Below are 17,809 nucleotides of genomic sequence, written 5' to 3'. Positions count from 1 at the left end.
TGGGGGCCGGACTGCAACTCCTCTGTGAGGTCCATCCGACTCCCTGAGGCCCCGAAACGCAGAGCAGACTCCACACGTCACCCCCAGGGAGGCCCTTCTCGAGGACACTGAACCAGGGTGCAGTTTGCCTCTGCCTGGGGAGGGGCTGCAGGGACTAAGACACACTCGTCACACGGACGTCAGCCTCTGGCCCAGAGGGAGAGAGAGGCTACCAGGGCAGGGAGAGGGGCAGGGGAAGGGTTGGTGTCTGAAATCTTTGAGAAGTTAAAGTGTATCAACTGACTCTTTAAGATGCTGGCATTCCTTCCTGCATTCACTCACTCACTCACCCATTTATCCATTCAGCCATTCAGAGTCAGGCTTCATTCATCCTTTTTGTCATCTTTCACTCAGTCATCTATCCATCCATCCATCCATCCATCCATCCATCCATCCATCCTTCCATCCATCCACCTACCCATCCATCCACCTATTCATCTATCCATCCATCTATCTATCCTTTCTTCCATTCATCACCCATCCACCCATCCATCCACCCATCCATCCACCTACCCATCCTTCCATCCATCCATCCATCCACCCATCCATCTATCCTTCCTTCCATCTATCCTTCCTTCCATCCATCCATCTATCCATCCATACATCTATCCTTTCTTCCACCCATCCATCCACCCATCCATCCTTCCATCCACCCATCCATCCACCCATCCATCCATCTACCCATCCATCCATCCATCCACCTACCCATCCACCCATCCATCCATCCACCTACCCATCCATCCACCCATCCTTCCATCCACCCATCCATCCTTCCATCCATCCATCCACCCATCCATCTATCCTTCCTTCCACGCATCATCCATCCATCTCTCTGTTCTTCCATTCACTTCATCCCTGTGCCCATGTATCCATCCTTCAGTGAGGATTTACAACGTGATACCGTGAACAGACATAGTGAAGAGGAGAGGACTCTATCTCTGGAATCTTTCTCCGCTGATGCTCAGGCCAGTATTTCAGTGTTGTAGGAAGAAAGACAGGTGATGCCTCCCCTGAGCTGCCATCCTTCTGTTAGCCGCTTGGAGTTTTGAGCTTCTCCCCAGCCCCTCGGCTCAGAGCTTGACGATCTTCTCTCCATCGAGTCCTCCCCAAGGTCCTGAGCCTCTAGAATGAGCAGGTCCTCTCTGTCCTGGAGTGACCTTGATCCCCTGGTCTCTGCTCCAGGTTCTTTGCTAGTCACTGCCTAGAAGGAGAGTGAGCTTGGCTGCGGTTTCTCTGGAGGCCTCTCGGGGCGCACCCTGCCCTGTCTCCTCCTCGTGGTGTCCGGGGGAAGGGCATTTTGCAGCCAGCCCGAGTCCTCATCTGCAGAGGCAGGTGCCTCCTCGGTGAGCCATCAAGGGGACTGAGGGGGCGGAGGCAGTGGGTGGAGAGCCCGGGGCGCGTGGACGCGGCGGGTGCTCGGGGCCCAGCTGGCCCTCCCAGGCTGGATGCAGGTGAGCCAGCGCCTCTACCAGCCTTGCCCAGACTCCTGTGGCCGTCGCCCAGCGCGGCCTCCCCGCGGACTGTCCCTTCCCTGTCACCATTTCCGGGTGGAAGCCACTTTGCCCAGGGCCATCAGGGTCTCATCCACGGTGCTCTAAATCCTGGCGCTCTGTGTCACCCCCGGGGACGTGGGGATGGCTGAGGTGGGTCTGCACAGATGGTGCAGATGGGGCAGTCCCCTTCGGTGGAAATCTCTTGGAAGCCCTGCTGGGGTCCTCAGCCCTTCTTCAGAAATAGAAAACTGGACCCGAGGCGGGTGACAAGCACAACCGCCACCAGGCCCCGCCGGCCGAGCTGGGCTCATCGGTGGCCGTCCCTCCTCCCCATGAAGCGAAAGACACTGACGGGTGGTCAGGGATGGTGCGAGGCAGGCGGGGGTGAGCCGCGTGCCGGGGACCCCCACCGGGCAGGCCCCTTGTGTCCACTCCCGCTGGAGACCCCAGTGCAGGGCTCGCGTCCAGCCCTTCCAGCGTCCAGTCCTCCCTGTCGTCTCTGCTGAGCCTGAGAGGCGGCCAGGTGGGCCCCGGGCCTGAGCAGGGCAGGTACACTGGGCACTGCCCACCTCCGGAGATGCCGCTGAGTTGGGGTGAAGGTGGGCCTGGTGCCAGGCCGAGGCATCGGAGGTTGTAGGCTGCAGCCCCAGGGATGAGTGGGAAGGGAAGTGTGGGAGCCCCAGAGCCCGTGGCCTCGCCCAGGTTCCCCGCGCCCGGCTCAGGCCTCTGCCCTGTGATGTCCTGGGTGAGCGGCTGCTGGAGACCATCTGGGAGGCAAAGGCCGCCAGTGTCCTGCCAGCCCTGCCCCTGGCCTGCAGCCCGCTCCCCGCCCCTGCCCTCTGCTTTGTTCCCAGGGTTGGGTCATTGAAGAAGAATTTCGGTCGGAGCCTCTGAAGTGGCCTGTTTGTTTTCCAACCTGCTGTACTGACCTCCCCGACGGGGCCACGTGCTCTGTGCTGGGGCCTCGCGGGGAGGGCTGGGGGGCGGCGCTCGGCCCGGGACGAGGGGGCCTGCGTGCCATCCACCCCCTCGCCAGCCGGGAGAGCCGTGGCTCCTTTTGCTTCTGGAAGTGTAAGCTGGGCGGCAGCAGGGACGGCAAGAAGGGCAGACGTGTCTCCCGGGTGACCTCCCAGGAGCCCTGCAGATTCAGAGCAGGTGTTCCCTTCAGCAGCAGTTACTGTCAGAGTCGACCGGCGCCAGGGCCCCAGTGGGACCCGCCAGGCTGGACCCTGCCCGTCTGAGGCCCGTGGCCCAGGAAGCAGACCTGTCTTACTCAAGGAATTAGATGTCTTTACACTTAGGGATGTGAGAGTTGGACCATAAAGAAGGCTGAGCACCGAAGAACTGATGCTTTTGAACTGTGGTGTTGGAGAAGACTCTTGAGAGTCCCTTGGACTGCAAGGTGATCCAACCCGTCCATCCTAAAGGAGATCAGTCCTGGGTGTTCATTTGAAGGACTGATGCTGAAGCTGAAATTCCAATACTTTGGCTACCTGATGTGAAGATCTGACTTGTTGGAAAAGACCCTGATGCTGGGAAAGATTGAAGGCAGGAGGAGAAGGGGACGACAGAGGATGAGATGGTTGGATGGCATCACTGACTCGATGGACATGAGTCTGAGCAAACTCTGGGAGACAGTGAAGGACAGGGAAGCCTGGTGTGCTGCAGTCCTATGCTATGCTATGCTAAGTTGCTTCAGTCATGTCCGACTCTTGTGACCCCATGGACTGTAACTCACCAGGCTCCTCTGTCCATGGGGATTCTCCAGGCAAGAATACTGGGGTGGGCTGCCATTTCCTACTCCAGGGGATCTTCCCAGACCCAGGGATCGAACCTGAGTCTCTTACGTCTCCTGCATTGGCAGGCAGCTGACTTTTAGGGGTGATTGTGGAAGTGCCTTTTGAGGGAGGCAGAGAGGTCATCTTCATGTGATTGGTGGAGACATTGCCATTGGCAGCTAAATTTGACTACTTAGCAGGCCAACTGTAAAATTTGTCTCTGGGACATCTACCTCCTGATTTCTACCATTCACATATGTATTGCTTGTTCATCCATCCATCGTCTGTCCATCCATCCAACCATCTGTGCATCCATCTAACCACCCATCAACCCATCCACTCATCCATCCATCTATTCATCCACACATCCATTCATCCATCCATCCATCCATCCATCCACCCATCCTGTGTATATATACAGATACACACACACATATAATTGATGTACAGAGTGCACAGCATACATTTCTGTATTTGAGCTCCTCCTTTGTGCTACTGCTTTTCAGGGCTTCCATGCTGCCTTTCTGGCATAGGGCAAGGGGAACTCAAGTCTGTTTCCAAATTCTTTCTCAGGTTCCTCCTTTCTGCCTTAAAGCTGACCTCCCCCGCTTCCGTTCCTTGACGGGTCTGGGGATGGAACGCCTGGCTGTGTGCGCGCTGTCTCAGGCAGGCTCCGTGCACAGCAGAAAGGGGGCAGGCTGCTGTAGAGGAAAGAGACTGAGTGTAGGAATCGGGGGCTTACACAGCCACTGGCAGAGCTGGAGTGGAGGCGTCACCAGGCCCCCAGTCACGGTCACGCCACCAGAGGGAGTGGAACCCAGACGTCATGAAATCACTGCTGCAAATGTCAGTGGTCCCCACGACCTGGCCCCGGGTCCTAGCACGCAGGCCCAGACTCTGCAGGAAGAAGGTTTCTCACATTCCACCTCCTCTCTGAGCGCAGAAAGTAATTTGCATCCTGAACCCTTCCCCCGAGGGGTCTCGACAAGTAGTTTTTAGCCCCCCAGGCCGCATGGAGCAGCACATCAGAAGTACCCAGTGATCGATGACGGCCGGGGAAACGTGGGAGCTGCCTGGCTCTGCTTCCCTTGGAGCTGCTCTGTTCGCATCACTCCTGGTTCTCAGGTGCAGAGGCGTCCCTGGTCAGGCCACACAGCCAGTTCCTTTTCTGTCTTTCCTGAACCATCGGGCGCATGGTGATGTCAGCCCATGGAACGTTCTACTCGGAGGCAGGAGCCGGGAGGAGGGCTCTAGGTGTGGAGCTCCTGGGTCCCGGGAGCTGGGCTGAGCTCTTTGCTGTTGTCACTTTTCTCATTGGCCTCGAGAGACGCAGTGGCCCCGAGATCATCTCCCCAGTGGGTGATGCTGGACTTGAGCCCACGCCCATCTGTCCCCAAAGGTGGCACCGTCTCCCAGCAGAACTCTTGCACTGATAGAGATACTGAGGCTGCCGGGTAGAGAGGAGGCTTTGGCATCAGCAGGGAGAAGAGTGTGTGGGGGCTGGTCTTACTGGAGTCTCTTGGGCCCTCGCCACATCTTTGAGACAGTGAGAAAAATGCCTTCTGAGCTCTGGCACAAGCAGGAGGGGTGGCTTTTTCAGCATGTTGCAACAGTGGTCCATAAACATGGCCCAGAAGGCTTCTGGAAAACCATTTTCCCTGCCGGCCGTGGAAGAGGCAGGTCTGAGAGCCTGTGCATCTGGGAAGACCATCATCGCGGCTCTCGGGGTGTGAGTCCCGGCACCAGCCTGGGTCTGCGATGCCTCCTGGCCGCAGCCGACCTTGGAGCCGAGTCTCAGAGATGAGCCAGGGCTCGGCTGCATCCCGGAGCAGGTGAGCCAGCGGCTGGCGCGGCCGTCTCTTCCCACAGGCTGAGGCCAGGCCAGGACTGGGCCAGGCACCCACGCCTGCAGCCTGGCTCTGCATCTGGGGTCGAGCGGACAGGTGCCAGGGAGCCCCGTGGGGGCTGACCCCCCATGTGGCGCAGATCCCTGGGTAGGCACTAGAGCAGCAGCTCTCTTCACGGCAGACGCTCACCTGGACCAGGGTGTCTTGGGTCCCCACCTCTGCAGGGGTGAGGAATCTCATCCCCCAGTTTCTGGTCCCCTGATTAAAGGGACAGAGGTCTGTGGCAAAGCTGAGCTGTAGAAATGACACTGCTGGGACAGGGGGCCTCAGAACTGTGGAATCGGGGTGGCGTGGTGCCTTTCAGGGCACGGTGGATGGGTTGGGATGGTGTGCTTAGTGATGGAGAGCCCACCCAGGCCCCCCGGGAGCCTCCCCAGCCTGCCACCTCCCCCAACCCCCAGTGCCTCACAGGGGTTGGTCTGCAGGGCGTCGTCTGCTCCTCCCTCTGGCACCGTCCACCACACCTGCCCTGAACACCCTGTCCGGCTCCAGCTCCCCTTGTAGGTTCCATCCGGGTGGTTCTCTTGTTAGGGACTTTCCCGGACCAGCAGCGAGGCTGCATGGTTCCCCTACCCCCCGTCCCTGATGGCGGCGCTGGGCTCCACACGTAGCGGCTGGCTGCAGGGTGTCTCAGAGCTCGGCGAGGGAGAAACCAGCCTTGATGGTCCTTTCTCACCTCCACAGCTTCCACCTTTGTTAAAAAGGGGAAACTTGCCTTTTGAGCGAGTCTCAGGCGTGTAAGGACCCTCTGGGAAGGAGAGCCAGTGAGCCAGGGAGGCCCAGAGACCCCAGGGGCACACTTCTGTCAGCCTCGCTGTTGCACCCAGAAGTGAGTGTGGCCTTTTGGCAGCAAGTGTCAGCGTCTAACCCAAATTGGCATACACGTGATGACAATTTATTGGTTTGTGTAGACGTGTCTCCTTCAGGTACAGCCTGATCCAGGAGCCCAAACTGTGCGGCAGAAATCTGTCCACATCCGTAGGCAGGCCCTCCTCCCACACCCAGGGGAAGGCCACCTGGGGCTGCAGGTTCATCACCCAGGTGTGAAGCCTGCAGACCGGAGAAGAGGCCCCAGCATAGAGCTTCCTTGGCCTGGGCCAGTCATGTGCCCACCCTTGGGCCCAGCACCCGGGACAGGGTGGTGCTGTGCTCTGATTGGCCAGGGAGACCCGGGAGGGGGCGTGGCATCCCCGCCCACATGCACACAGGCAGGGTGGTGCTGTGCTCTGATTGGCCAAGAAGACCCAGGAGGGACGTGGCAGCCCCGCCCACACGCACGGACAGGTGGCTCCTGGCCACCGGGCTCCCCAGAAGCCCAGGGCGGCGCCCCGGCCGCACACCACGTGAGCTGTCACGCTGGCTCTGAATTTGAGTTCACTTCCTCTGCCCGGACTCCCAGGGCCTCTTATCCGTAGTAACACGAGCTGCACTGTCCATTCTAAGGCCTTGTTTAGGGCAGGTGCCATGTGGATCCCGAGCCTGTGGTCCTCACCGCCTGGAGGTCTGGGGTCTTTGTGATGTGGGTCGGGGGTGCGCAGGCGCACGGACTCATCGTTTGCATCTGCGGGAGCCGGTCGAGCTCACCAGGAGGCCAGCTTCTCCCCTGTCCTAGGGGCCGCTCCCTTCTGTGCCGAGCAGGGTAGGGAGGACGGGAACTTTCCGGAAGGGGCGCAGGGGCCCGCCCTCTGTTGCTCTGGGTTTGGTGCTGTCTCGCCCTGTAGGCGTGGGTCTTCTGGGAGCAAATGGAGACTATTTCTGCAAACGGTTATGGGAAAACTGCGTTTCAGTTGGATAAGGATGGGGAATGAGATGTGCCAGGAGCCTGCCCGCTGTCCTCCGTGGCACGCGGGAGCGGGGCCCACGCTCAGCAGTTACATAAAGGATGTCATGGACAGTCAATCACTCCCATTTCGTAAGGCCTCCCTGGGTAAAGCCGCCTCCATCAGCCGTGGGAGCTAACGGCGCCTTTCAGCTTCTCTTTGGGGTGGGTTTCCTGTGACGCTAATGAGAAGAGGGGTCTGGGAGCCTGGGACTGGCGTGGCACTTGGTGGGAAAAGAGAGCAACGTGAGTGCCAAGTAACAGAGGGTTCCACCTGGGGGTGGCCACTTGCAGGGACCAGGGTGGGAGCTGGCCACGTGCATTTCAGCAAAGTGGGTGGTCCTGCCCCCGAGAGCACCCGATCTCTGAGCTGATCCCTCAGCCTTTTCTGAGGGTCAGAGGTGGGCTTGGAGTGGGCAGAGGGAGGGGCTGAGGGTTCGTTTCCAGCTCATCTGCACCCTTGGGTGCTCCCTTTCTGCCCGTGACTAACTCATCACCTCCCCTTTGTCCTTTCAGCTCAGCCAGCAGATCTCCTGAAGGTTCTAGATTTTCACAACCTGCCTGATGGAATAACCAAGACCACAGGCTTCTGTGCAGCACGGCGATCTTCCAAAGGCCCGGATGTCGCCTACAGAGTCACGAAAGATGCCCAGCTCAGCGCGCCTACCAAGCAGCTGTACCCTGGTAAGAGACAGCGTGTGTGCCTAGTGGGGGTGTGGCTCTGCTTCCCGCCCCCAGCCAGGCAGCAGAACCGGGAGCCCGGAGCCACAGGAGCCTGGAGCGGGGAGGCAGGGAGGAGTGCCTGACGGAGGCAGAAGCATGCTTGGTTTTCTGGGAAGGAGCCCAGTTTGGTGTCAGGACAGTGAAAGCATACGTCTAGCACCGATCACCGTCCACACCCAACGGTGGGAGCGGGGCCTCGTCTCTCTGCACTGCTTCTTCAAGCAGGTGTCTCTCCAGCAGGCGGTGGGATGCCGGGACTCCAAAGGCAACACTTAGATGCACGGTTCCCGGGGGGCATGGTTAAGAAACCCTGGGGTCACGAGAAAGGAAACGCTTCCAGACTGAAGCTTAATTGGGGGTGAGGACATTAAGAGACACATGCATCAAACATCAGAGCTCCCAGCAAGAGAGTGCAGGCTTTTAATGAGAATCAATTGCCAAGTGTCCCATCGCTGCTTTTAATTACGAGCCCAGAGCGGGAGCGATGGTCGCTGCTAGGCCCCCGCCCCCCCGCTGGCCTCGAGGCCTGTCTGGACCGGCTGACCAGGCTGGTGACTGATAACCTCTCCCCCTACTCCAAAGGAGCTCTTCTTCCCGATTCAGATCAGAGAGGGCCCACCAGGGCCCCACAGGTCACTCACCACAAAGAACCTCAGGGAGCTCACTCTGCCGCATGTCACAGGCCCTTTCTTGTCCTTTCGGGGCCAGTGTTTTCTTGGAATCACCCAGAAGCTCTCTGCTGTCCTGCCCCGAGTCCCCAGTTTAGAATTCCCCTCCTGGGGGGCTGAGGGGCTGGGGGCAAGGGAGTCTTAGGAGAGCTGCCGGCCCTGGACCCCGGGGCCTGTGCTTTGGGACAGACGTCCACTGCGTGCCGTGTGTGCGGTGTGGCCGTCTCACAGGGTGTCCTGCCCCGAGGCTGTCTGTAGCCGCTTTGCGGGCAGGTAGTTGAATCTGATCCCTGCCCCCCAGTTCCGGGTCGCAGCCAGCCCACCGGAGTTGGTGCCTTTATCCCTGCCCCCCTCCCCCCGCCATGGTATCTTGTGGCGAGTGACGTCAGAGGGTCTCAGGATACGGGCCCGCTACTGGAGATCTGGTGTGAACTCTGGAACAGCCAGACAGGGAATTTCTTTTAAGCGCACGTTTTCCCCAGGCTCTCAAATGAGGATCTTCATTAGCTGCTGAAAGAGTTTAAAGGGCTGTTACGGGGCCTTCTGGCCATAATTAGCTCATCGAGTCGAATGGGTCCGTATGTAACTATCGCCTCCTTAATGCCAGCTGAAACTGGCCGCTCCTTCGGGATGGTTTAGGCAGACGTTTCCTGGGTCTTTTCTGCAGCCTGGAGGTGATGACCGAGCCCACCCCCTGCCCTTTCTTCTCACGGAGCCTCTCTCGGGTGAGGCCCAGGTCCTCTATGGGGCCCTGTCCCCCTTCCCCAGCCCCGACGCCAGTTACCCCCCAGAGCCGCCCTCACCAGCCTCGCCCGCTCACCTGTCACCTGCATCCAGGCCGTCTCCCAGGACATCAGGGGCCACAGGCCGGCTTCTTCAGAGGCCCGGCCCCCTTCCCAGCAGGTGAAGAGCAGCAGCGCGGTGTCCTCTGCTCTTGCCGGCAAAGAGGCCACTAGCATCCCTCCCTGATCTGAGAAGGGTTTTCTAGTCTTGCCTGCAGCCTGTAGTCTGGGCTCTGAATCGGCGTGACCGTGCCAGGTGGTGCTGGGTCTCCTGACCCCGTCTGGACGGAGCCACAGGGACTGAATCAGACCTGAGGACGTGGTCTCTGCAGGGACTGGGTGCCACCAACCAACCAGAGAGGGCTGCCCAGCTTGCCGGGGCAGTGGGCCAGGGTTTCCTGGACCTTGTTGCCCTCGCCGCCTGCAGTGGGTGGTGGGGGGACCTCACGTCGAGGTAAAGCCGGCCTAAGGCCCTGCCAGAAGCTGTCACAGGCCCTCCTGGAATGCAGCAGGCAGGTGTGTCCCGGGGGTCTGCCCGGCCGCTGGCGGGGCGCCCCTGCATCCCCTGAGCCACTGGCCGGCTGCCTTCACCAGGTCCAGCCGCCCCCTCTGAAGGTGTCCAGACAAGGCGGCCAGCCCGTGGTCGCCCCCCTGCCCAGGCGTGGGGGCCGCTGCCCATTTCAGACTCCCTATGGTCACCTCGGGGCCCTGAGACTCTCTCCCTGCCCGGGATCTGGGTGGGGGGACCGGGCATAATGACGTCCCCTCCCCCACAGCCACCGTCCCTCCGGGCCTTCCCTCCACGATGGGCTGAGGCTCCAGAATCAGCCTGTGTCCACCAGAACGTGAAACTGTAGGGCCAGCCACTGTTGGCCTCGTAGGGTTCAGTTTAATGGCACATGCATTTATTAAGCGCCCACTGTATACCCAAACTGTTCCAGTGCCTTTGGGCTTCGGCCCGAGTGAGCAGCAGGTGATCTAAGGAAGTCAGAGGCCTCTCACCAAGCCTACCGCTCAGTTTTGACTTTTCTCTGCGGATAAAATACGAAGCCCTGGGCAGCAGGCGAACTTCTCCAACAGGGTAGATCACGAAGCACGCCACTGTCCTGCTCACGCAGAGATGAGAGTGGACCGTCTCTGAAGTGACGATACAGCCGTTGTTATTTTACCAGGAGACGGATGAATATTAGACGTAATTCACCCTTCCGGGTTATCTGAGCTGAGAACACGTGTTACGGAAGCGATTTCAGCATCAGTAGACAGCATCTTACTGAGCTGGGAGTGAGGGCGTCCGTGGTCCTGGGCTGCGTGCCCTGACTGGGGGAGGGGGTCCTCCCATTTACAGTCGTCTCTCTACCTGAGGCAGGAGGGTGATGTCAGTGGCATGGGGTCACCACGGGATGGGCACAGGAGGCAGGCCGGCCTTTGAGATGAGAGCGGGGGTCAGGGGCTCAGACGGTGACTGTTGTCCATCCTGGATGTGAGCAGAGACCTCTGAGATGCTTGGGGTCAGACGCTACCCTGGGCCTCTCAGTGCCTGCTGGCACCCGGAGACCAAAGGACCCACTGAGGTCCTGGCTGGGGTCTTGCCCTGGGGCTTGCGTGCAGCCCCCTCCCCCACCACGGCGGTTCATTCAGGCCGGAGTCTCTGATCCCCTACCACATCTCACATTCGGAGGAGAGCTTGGGGGGACAGTGGTGACAGTCGTGGCCTCCACAGACCTCTTTTCAAATGGCTTCTCGTGCATAGAAGGGCAGCCTGAGTCTGCTCCTTAATGAAGCCAGCCTTCCCTCAGGTGACCATGCTGACCACACCCCCTCCACTTGGACCTGGCAACCCTGGCTGGGTATGGTGGTGCACAGACGTTCCCCGCATACCTGCCCTTTGATCAAATCTTCCTGCAGCCTTTCCCTAACACCACCGGCCAAACCTAGCACCTCTCTCCCCTCCCGGGGGTGGGTGGGGCCATGGCGATGAGCACAGCAAACAGACCCCAACTTGCAGCTTCTCAACAACGGGGCCTGATCCTGGGCTGCGAGCCGCATGCCCTCCTGCATCCGCACTGTAGGCTGAGCTTTGGGGCCCACAGGATGGCCATCTCCACCTGCCCTCCATCACGGCCTTGAGAGCTCACACAACTCTGCTGGCCTTTGGGGGTTGGTTTCTGTGCCCAAAGCTGCCATGCCCCCTCTTATCCTTCCCCTAGAGATACCCCTCCACCCTGGGTCCTCCCGGGGGCCGCGGGGGCGGGGATCTCCTTGGCAGCCCCCTCCCCCCAGCAGGGCATTGGCCGGGCTCCCCCACAGGGGCCTGAAGCAGAGCCCTGCTGCCCAGCTGTGCGGCAGTTCCATCAGCAGAGGGCGCCCACGGGTAGCTTCCTCGTTGGACGTGGACCTGTCAGTTGCTCAGTCCTTTCTGACTGCAACACCATGGACTGTAGCCGCCAGGCTCCGCTGTCCATGGGATTCTCCAGGCAATAGTACCGGAGTGGGTTGCTAGGCCCTTCTCCAGGGGATCTTCCCGACCCAGGGATTGAACCTGGGTCTCCCGAGTTGCAGGCAGATTCTTTCCATCTGAACCACCAGGGAGGCCCTCCTCACTGATCCCAGCTCAGGCACCCGGGCCATCTGGTTGACCTTGTGATAGTTCTAGAAAAGGGATGGGTCGATGAGGGGCTCTGTCCTTACCCAGGACCAGGGCCGGCTCCAGCCCTCCGCGGCGTGCCGGGCGAGAGGCAGTGTCAGCCTCAGGGCCTTGTCCTTCCCGGGCCGGTGTCCCTGCTGACGCTTCTCTGGGCCCGCTCTTCCCGCTGGTTCTGAGGTGCACGCTGACTTGCGCTGAGCCTTCCTGACTGTGCATCGATTAGCCCAGCCCCAGGCCCTTGCTCTCAGGGGAATTGCAGACTGCGCAGAGAGAGCACCCCTGACCCCACCACCAGGACGGATGGGAGGAGGGGGCCAGGGTTCCCGTCCCGTCCGCGATGCAGATGTGAAGGGCCTGTGTGTGTGCGGGACTCTGCAGCAAGCGAAGCAGGGCCAGCGTGGGTCTGGCTGTTAATGACCTCGTTGTTTCTGGCCTGTGCTGTAAGGAACTCTCCCTCCATCAACACACCAGGGCTGGGGTTTCGTCTTCTGACGTATTTTACCTTTTCTCTGATTCACGTGTCAACCAGGAAGTGTCTGCCATTTGAGTGGTGATCCCCAGCCTCTTGCCTTCCTTCCCCTCGTCTCTCTCCTCCCGCCCTCCAAAGGGTGTGGAATGAGACGCACCCTGCTAGGTACAGCATTGGGCACTGCAGAGGGTCAAAGGTGCGTCTGAAACGGCACCTGCCCAGAGGAAGCTCACATCCTAGAAAGTTCTAAGGACTTAGACACAGATGAATTGAGCTTTGGGAAGAGAAAAGATAGCACTGACGGCTCGCAGTTGGAAGGAGCCGTCGTGTTTGTATTTGGACTGAGCCTCGAAGGGGATAGGTTTGGCCATGTGGTGTTCAGGAAGGGTTGCAGGAACAGTTTGATCCAGGGGCAGATGTGACGCAAATGTCTGTGCACCACTGTCCACAGCAAAGGCTTCCAGGTCCCTGAGTTGGTTTGTTTGCAGAGAACTGTGGCTGGGCAGGATTGGGGGCTTCCAGCTGCTTCCTAATCTCTGTTCTCTGTTCCAGCATCTGCATTTCCTGAGGACTTCTCCATCCTAACCACTGTGAAAGCCAAGAAAGGCAGCCAGGCCTTCCTGGTCTCCATCTACAATGAGCAGGGCATCCAGCAGATCGGCCTGGAGATGGGGCGCTCTCCGGTCTTCCTCTATGAGGACCACACGGGGAAGCCGGGGCCTGAGGACTACCCCCTCTTCAGAGGCATCAACCTGTCAGATGGCAAGTAAGTGGCACTGCCCGGAAACCCCTCCCTCCCCTGCCGAAGGGTCGGGTGGGTCACCAAGAGCCCCCGGGAACTAGGGGCCTGGCAGCAGGATGTGATTCAGAGCAGGACGGTGTCAGCAGGCCCACAGATCAAAGAGAGCACTGGGTGTGGAGTCTGGGGGCTGGTCTCCGTCTGGCCTCATCCTTTGTGGCTCTGGAGACCTTTCCTCTCGCTGGGCCTCCAGGGCCCCCTTGTAAAGTGCGCTAAACGATATCAAATGCTAGCCTGTGAGTATCTGCAGGGATGTGGGAGACTGTGTAGGGATACCCAACCCCTTCCAGAAAGGATTCGAGACATCCTTAAGGATACAGATATGAGGAGGGCACAGTAACCCACTCCAGGACTCTTGCCTAGAGAATCCCATGGACAGAGGGGTCTGACAGGTTATAGTCCATAGGGTTGCAAAGAGTTGGACACAACTGAAGCGACTTAGCGCGCACCCAGGGATACAGATACGGATGTGAGAGTGAGTGACTGAAAAAAGAGAAGTCAGGATTTTCCAGAACTCTCTGTTGGGTACCTCCCTAAACCCTGGTAGCTTGAGATCACTCATTTCGTGGCCTACACATCTGAGGCCACATGCCGCGATCCTTCAAGAACTCAGGACGTGAGTCCTGCGTTTCTCACTGAGAGTTTCAAGTAGGTCCATCGGTCCCCCATCTCCCAACAGACTCGGTTTCCCCAGCAGCCTGCATTTGCATTTGGGGGTTGGGCTGCTACATAGGGAAGTGCTACACGGCCTCCCTGTCCTGACTGGAGCCAGGTTTCAGAGCTGCGCTCCGGGCTGGACAGCTGACTTCGTCCCAGAGACGAGAGACCTGAACTTGAGTGCAGGGGGTCTCCCGTGGCGCGCGGTGTGGACCTGCGCCCAAGCCTGTCTGACCGCAGCGGCTCAGCTCCGAGCGACTGCAGGGAACAGATTTCCTCCCGCGTCTCCGGGGACTTTCGGCAGAGATGTTCCTCATGGTGCTTTGTGACCCCGCCCCCCGTCACCTGCCCGGGCTGTCTGTGTCTTTGCAGGTGGCACAGAATCGCTCTCAGCATCCACAAGAAGAATGTCACCTTGATCCTGGACTGTAAGAAGAAGGCGACCAAGTTCCTGGACCGCAGCGACCACCCTGTGATAGACGTCAACGGCATCATCGTGTTCGGCACCCGGATTCTGGATGAGGAAGTGTTTGAGGTCAGCGGGGGGCTGGGCTGTCCCACGCCCCTGGGACACACGTGGGTGTGTGGTCCCCGTCGGCGGGCCTGTCCTGTCCCGGGGGCCTGGGGCAAGCCACGCCAACGTCGTGCTCCACTGCGGGGGGAACGTGTGCTGACCATCCCGCTTCTATTAAGGGCAGGAGTGATGTCTGCCCAGGAAGACAGGCAGGTGGTTGGACGAGCCCCTGGGCTCTGAGCGTGTGGCGAGGAGGCAGTTCTGGTCTCTTCTCACTGCAGGTTCCTACCGGGGGCGCGTGTGTAGCTATGAGAGGTTCATGGGGACTGGTCTTGGTGCAGGCCTGAGGGGGCGGGACTTCCCTCCTTGGGCAGGTTGCTATGACGTTTGAGCCTCAGTGTCTCCATCTGTAAAGTGGGATCGTGAATGCAGCTTCTTCATAGACCGTGGTAAAACTTAGGGTGGGGTTGAATGCGGTAAAGCACCACTGCCTGCTCCCAGCAAGCGCTTGACACACGTCAGCCTTGATTGCAGCCTGGCATCGGAGCAGGTGGAAAGGTGGACGGAGCACAGCTGGTCGGATGTGGGTTAGCAAGGAGAACCAGAAGAGCCGCCTCCGTGGAAGCGGGGGGTGGGGGGGCAGCGTGTGAAGAAGGTAGGTCTGCGTGTCCTGCTGAACTTGGCCGCTTTTCTGCAGAGGAGCTGTCCAGGGCTGCCACGGCCTGTGGACCACAGGGTGGGCTGGGCTTCTGGGCCTGGCTGGCGCTGCCAGATTTGAGGCGTAATGATGACACACCCTCTGAGCTTCACTCCGACCACACTTGCCCAGAGACCCGGGATGAACTGCAGGACGGCTGGGCTGTCCTCACCCAGGCCTGGGCGGCTTCAGGGCTCCCCTGGGGGAACTGGTGTCCAAGGCTTAGGGGTCACACAGACCGGGATTGAGTTTTGCTAGTGTAGACTTCCTGCTGGTGCGAGGGTCTGGGTAGAGCAAGTGCCTTTGGGGACCTTCGGGACTCATTTGTAAACGTGGGTGCTGGTAGCCTTGCCTGGGCGAGGGGCTTGTGGGGGCTCCCCTGTGAAGCGCTTGGCTTGGGGGCCTGCCCAGCGCCTGGGAGCCTGGGTGCCTGCCACTGCCCCCCCTCCTCTCGCTGGAAGTCTGAGTGCAGAGGAGGGTCCGTGAGCAACTGGGGTTTGAACTCACGGGCCGGGCTGTAGCTTGTCTGTGCAGGGCCCCATCTGGATCTGTTGATTTCTGGTCCCTTTTCTGGGCTGCTAGTGGGTCTTTTATTGTAAAGATTCAAGGGAAAGCTGTATCTGTCTTAAAAGGATCCTACGCCAAATTCTTCTTCCCTGATTTTCCGAGCCAGAAGAGTTGTTTTCCCACGAGCACAAGACTCCAGGGCTGTAGGGAAGCCCTGGGAAGGTCAGGGCGGGCTCAAGTCCCAGCCGCTCTGTTTACGAGCCGCGAGGTCTTGGTGACCGCCTCGCCGCCCCGAGATGCTCGTGTTGGGGAGGGGTGGCTAAGGACCACCGATGCTTCCGCCGCAGTTACCCAGGTTTATGCTCAGAGAGGGAAAACAGTTTATGATTTTCAAAAGAAGCAGATCTCAAATTGAATAGCCCAGGTTTTTCTCCTCTGCTTAGCCTTCCAACCACCGGGGGAGGTCTTGCTCAGCAAGCAGGCAGGCTTTTTGATTGCAGCTCAAAAGTAGGTTCGGAATTCCAGGAGCCCTTCTTCCTGGTTGTGGCTTTCGATCTGAGGCTGAGGGGCTGCCAGGCACCAGAGACTTCTGTTGACCGCAAACTCCTCACACTGTGAGGGAAGCCGTCCCGTAGCCTTGGCCTCTCCCGGCTGTTGGACACATCCGTGTCGGAAAATGTGGGCCGTCCTTCCTGCTGAAGACCCAGGAGCCAGAGGTGGGGTGCCCTCAGGGGCCCCGAGCTCGGTCTTTGCTTTTCTTCCTTCACAGAGAAAGCTGGGTGGGTGGCCCTCAGGTTCCCAGCTACCCTTTGTCTTGTGGCAAGTGACACAGAATCTTTATTTTTATATTTGGAAATAAAAATTATTTAACTCTTGACTTTTCAGCAGATTCCAAGTAACAACACTTACAATTTTAACCGTTTTGGTTCCTAGAGGCGTCTCCTTAGAAGGAGGGGCTGGCACCGTGGAAAACCATTTCCCAGCAGTCATACTCTTCCCCGGGGAGGGCGACTTCCCCTCATTAAAAGCCGGTTTGTCCTGAAGCTCTGCAAGCTGCGGGGGGGAGCCGGAAGGTTCTGGTACTTTGGTGGATGGCCAAGTGGCCGCTGGCGCAGACAGGGCTTTGTGATTTGCATGTTTCCAGACGGGCACTTGCTGAACTCTAGAGCGTCTGTTGGGGTCACCGGGCTTTCTTGGGGTGCACATGGCCCCATGGAGGCCTCTTTATCCAGAGAGAGAGCGGGGGATGGAGACCACCAGGACCCAGGCGGACAAGCGCTCCCCGCAGTGCAGTGCCCGTTCTCAGCCAGGCCGCACGCGGCCAGGGGCCTCCCTGGTGCTGCCGCTGGCCTGGGCGTGCTGGACGGGGGGCAGCCGCCCCCAACTCCCTCGGGCCCCCTGGCCCCGGCCCCAGTGTGAGCCTGGCTCTGAGGGGCTGCCCTGCAGTCGGGGACACAGCGCCCCCCAGGCCCCCTGGCCCCGGCCCCAGTGTGAGCCTGGCTCTGAGGGGCTGCCCTGCAGTCGGGGACACAGTGCCCCCCAGGCCCCCTGGGGGAGGTGACAGTGTGAGCCTGGCTCTGAGGGGCTGCCCTGCAGTCGGGGACACAGCGCCCCCCAGGCCCCCTGGCCCCGGCCCCAGTGTGAGCCTGGCTCTGAGGGGCTGCCCTGCAGTCAGGGACACAGCGCCCCCCCCCAGGCCCCCCGGGGGAGGTGAGGTGCACAGTGGCCTCAGGTGCTTCCTCTCCAACCGATGGCCTGGAGCCCACCTCGGGCCCGGGGTCCTCATCTGCAGAATGGGCACAGCAGGGCCAATGCTGGGGATCCCAGGGTGCCCAGTGACATGTGTGAGACGCCCGCACCGTGGGACCATAGTGAGCCACACCCATAGGCGAAGCCGTCAGCTGTGGTGGCGGCCGTGACCGAGGTCCCCCCTTTGCCGTGGCACGGGGTCACATGCTGTCCCTCGTCCCACCTTGCAACTTAGGAGCTGGCCGCGCGCCTTGGAGACGAGGGCCCTGTGCCGTGCGGGGATGGGCCGCCTGGCCTCACAGGCTCCCCGTCCTGGACCCAGAGACCCACGGGGAGGGTGGCACTGGGTGGCGCCTCCCCAGCCAGGGCGTGTCCTGGGCAAGGTCCCCATGGGCCGCCTCTCCGGGTGCCCTGGCGGCTCAGGAAGGGCTTGGGCCGGCTCCCTGGTCGCTGCTTCCCCACCTCGCTGACCCGGCCAAGCCCCCGCCCTTGCCCACCTATTCCCACATGGGGCGCGTGCCCACGGGCTGCCTGGAGAGCTGCCTGCTGGCGTCCACAGTGGCA

The 17,809-nt window shown here is 60.1% G+C and overlaps 1 protein-coding gene across 4 annotated transcripts in view; it reads left to right on the top strand.

Annotated features, from left to right (window-relative positions):
- Positions 1 to 17,809, top strand: part of COL5A1 (collagen type V alpha 1 chain) — a 146,045-nt gene that overhangs the window by 27,628 nt on the left and 100,608 nt on the right. For 3 of the 4 annotated variants that reach the window (XR_014051680.1, XM_081483835.1, XM_081483834.1), the window contains exons 2-4: positions 7,553 to 7,720; positions 12,875 to 13,088; positions 14,151 to 14,313. Coding sequence is in view for 3 of the 4 variants with exons in the window: in XM_081483835.1 (XP_081339961.1) it covers positions 7,553 to 7,720; positions 12,875 to 13,088; positions 14,151 to 14,313 (545 nt within the window). In the remaining variant the exon portion in view is untranslated. Of the gene's footprint in view, positions 1 to 7,552; positions 7,733 to 12,874; positions 13,089 to 14,150; positions 14,314 to 17,809 lie in introns of all 4 variants that reach the window. The other variant, XM_081483833.1, reaches the window with a different exon arrangement.

The sequence above is a fragment of the Giraffa tippelskirchi genome, chromosome 4 (assembly GCF_054371585.1).
Source record: "Giraffa tippelskirchi isolate mGirTip1 chromosome 4, T2T-mGirTip1v1.2.pri, whole genome shotgun sequence".
NCBI classification, from domain to species: Eukaryota; Metazoa; Chordata; class Mammalia; order Artiodactyla; family Giraffidae; genus Giraffa; species Giraffa tippelskirchi.
The sequence above is the reverse complement of the archived record's forward strand: the minus strand, read 5'-3'. Positions and strand labels throughout refer to the sequence as shown.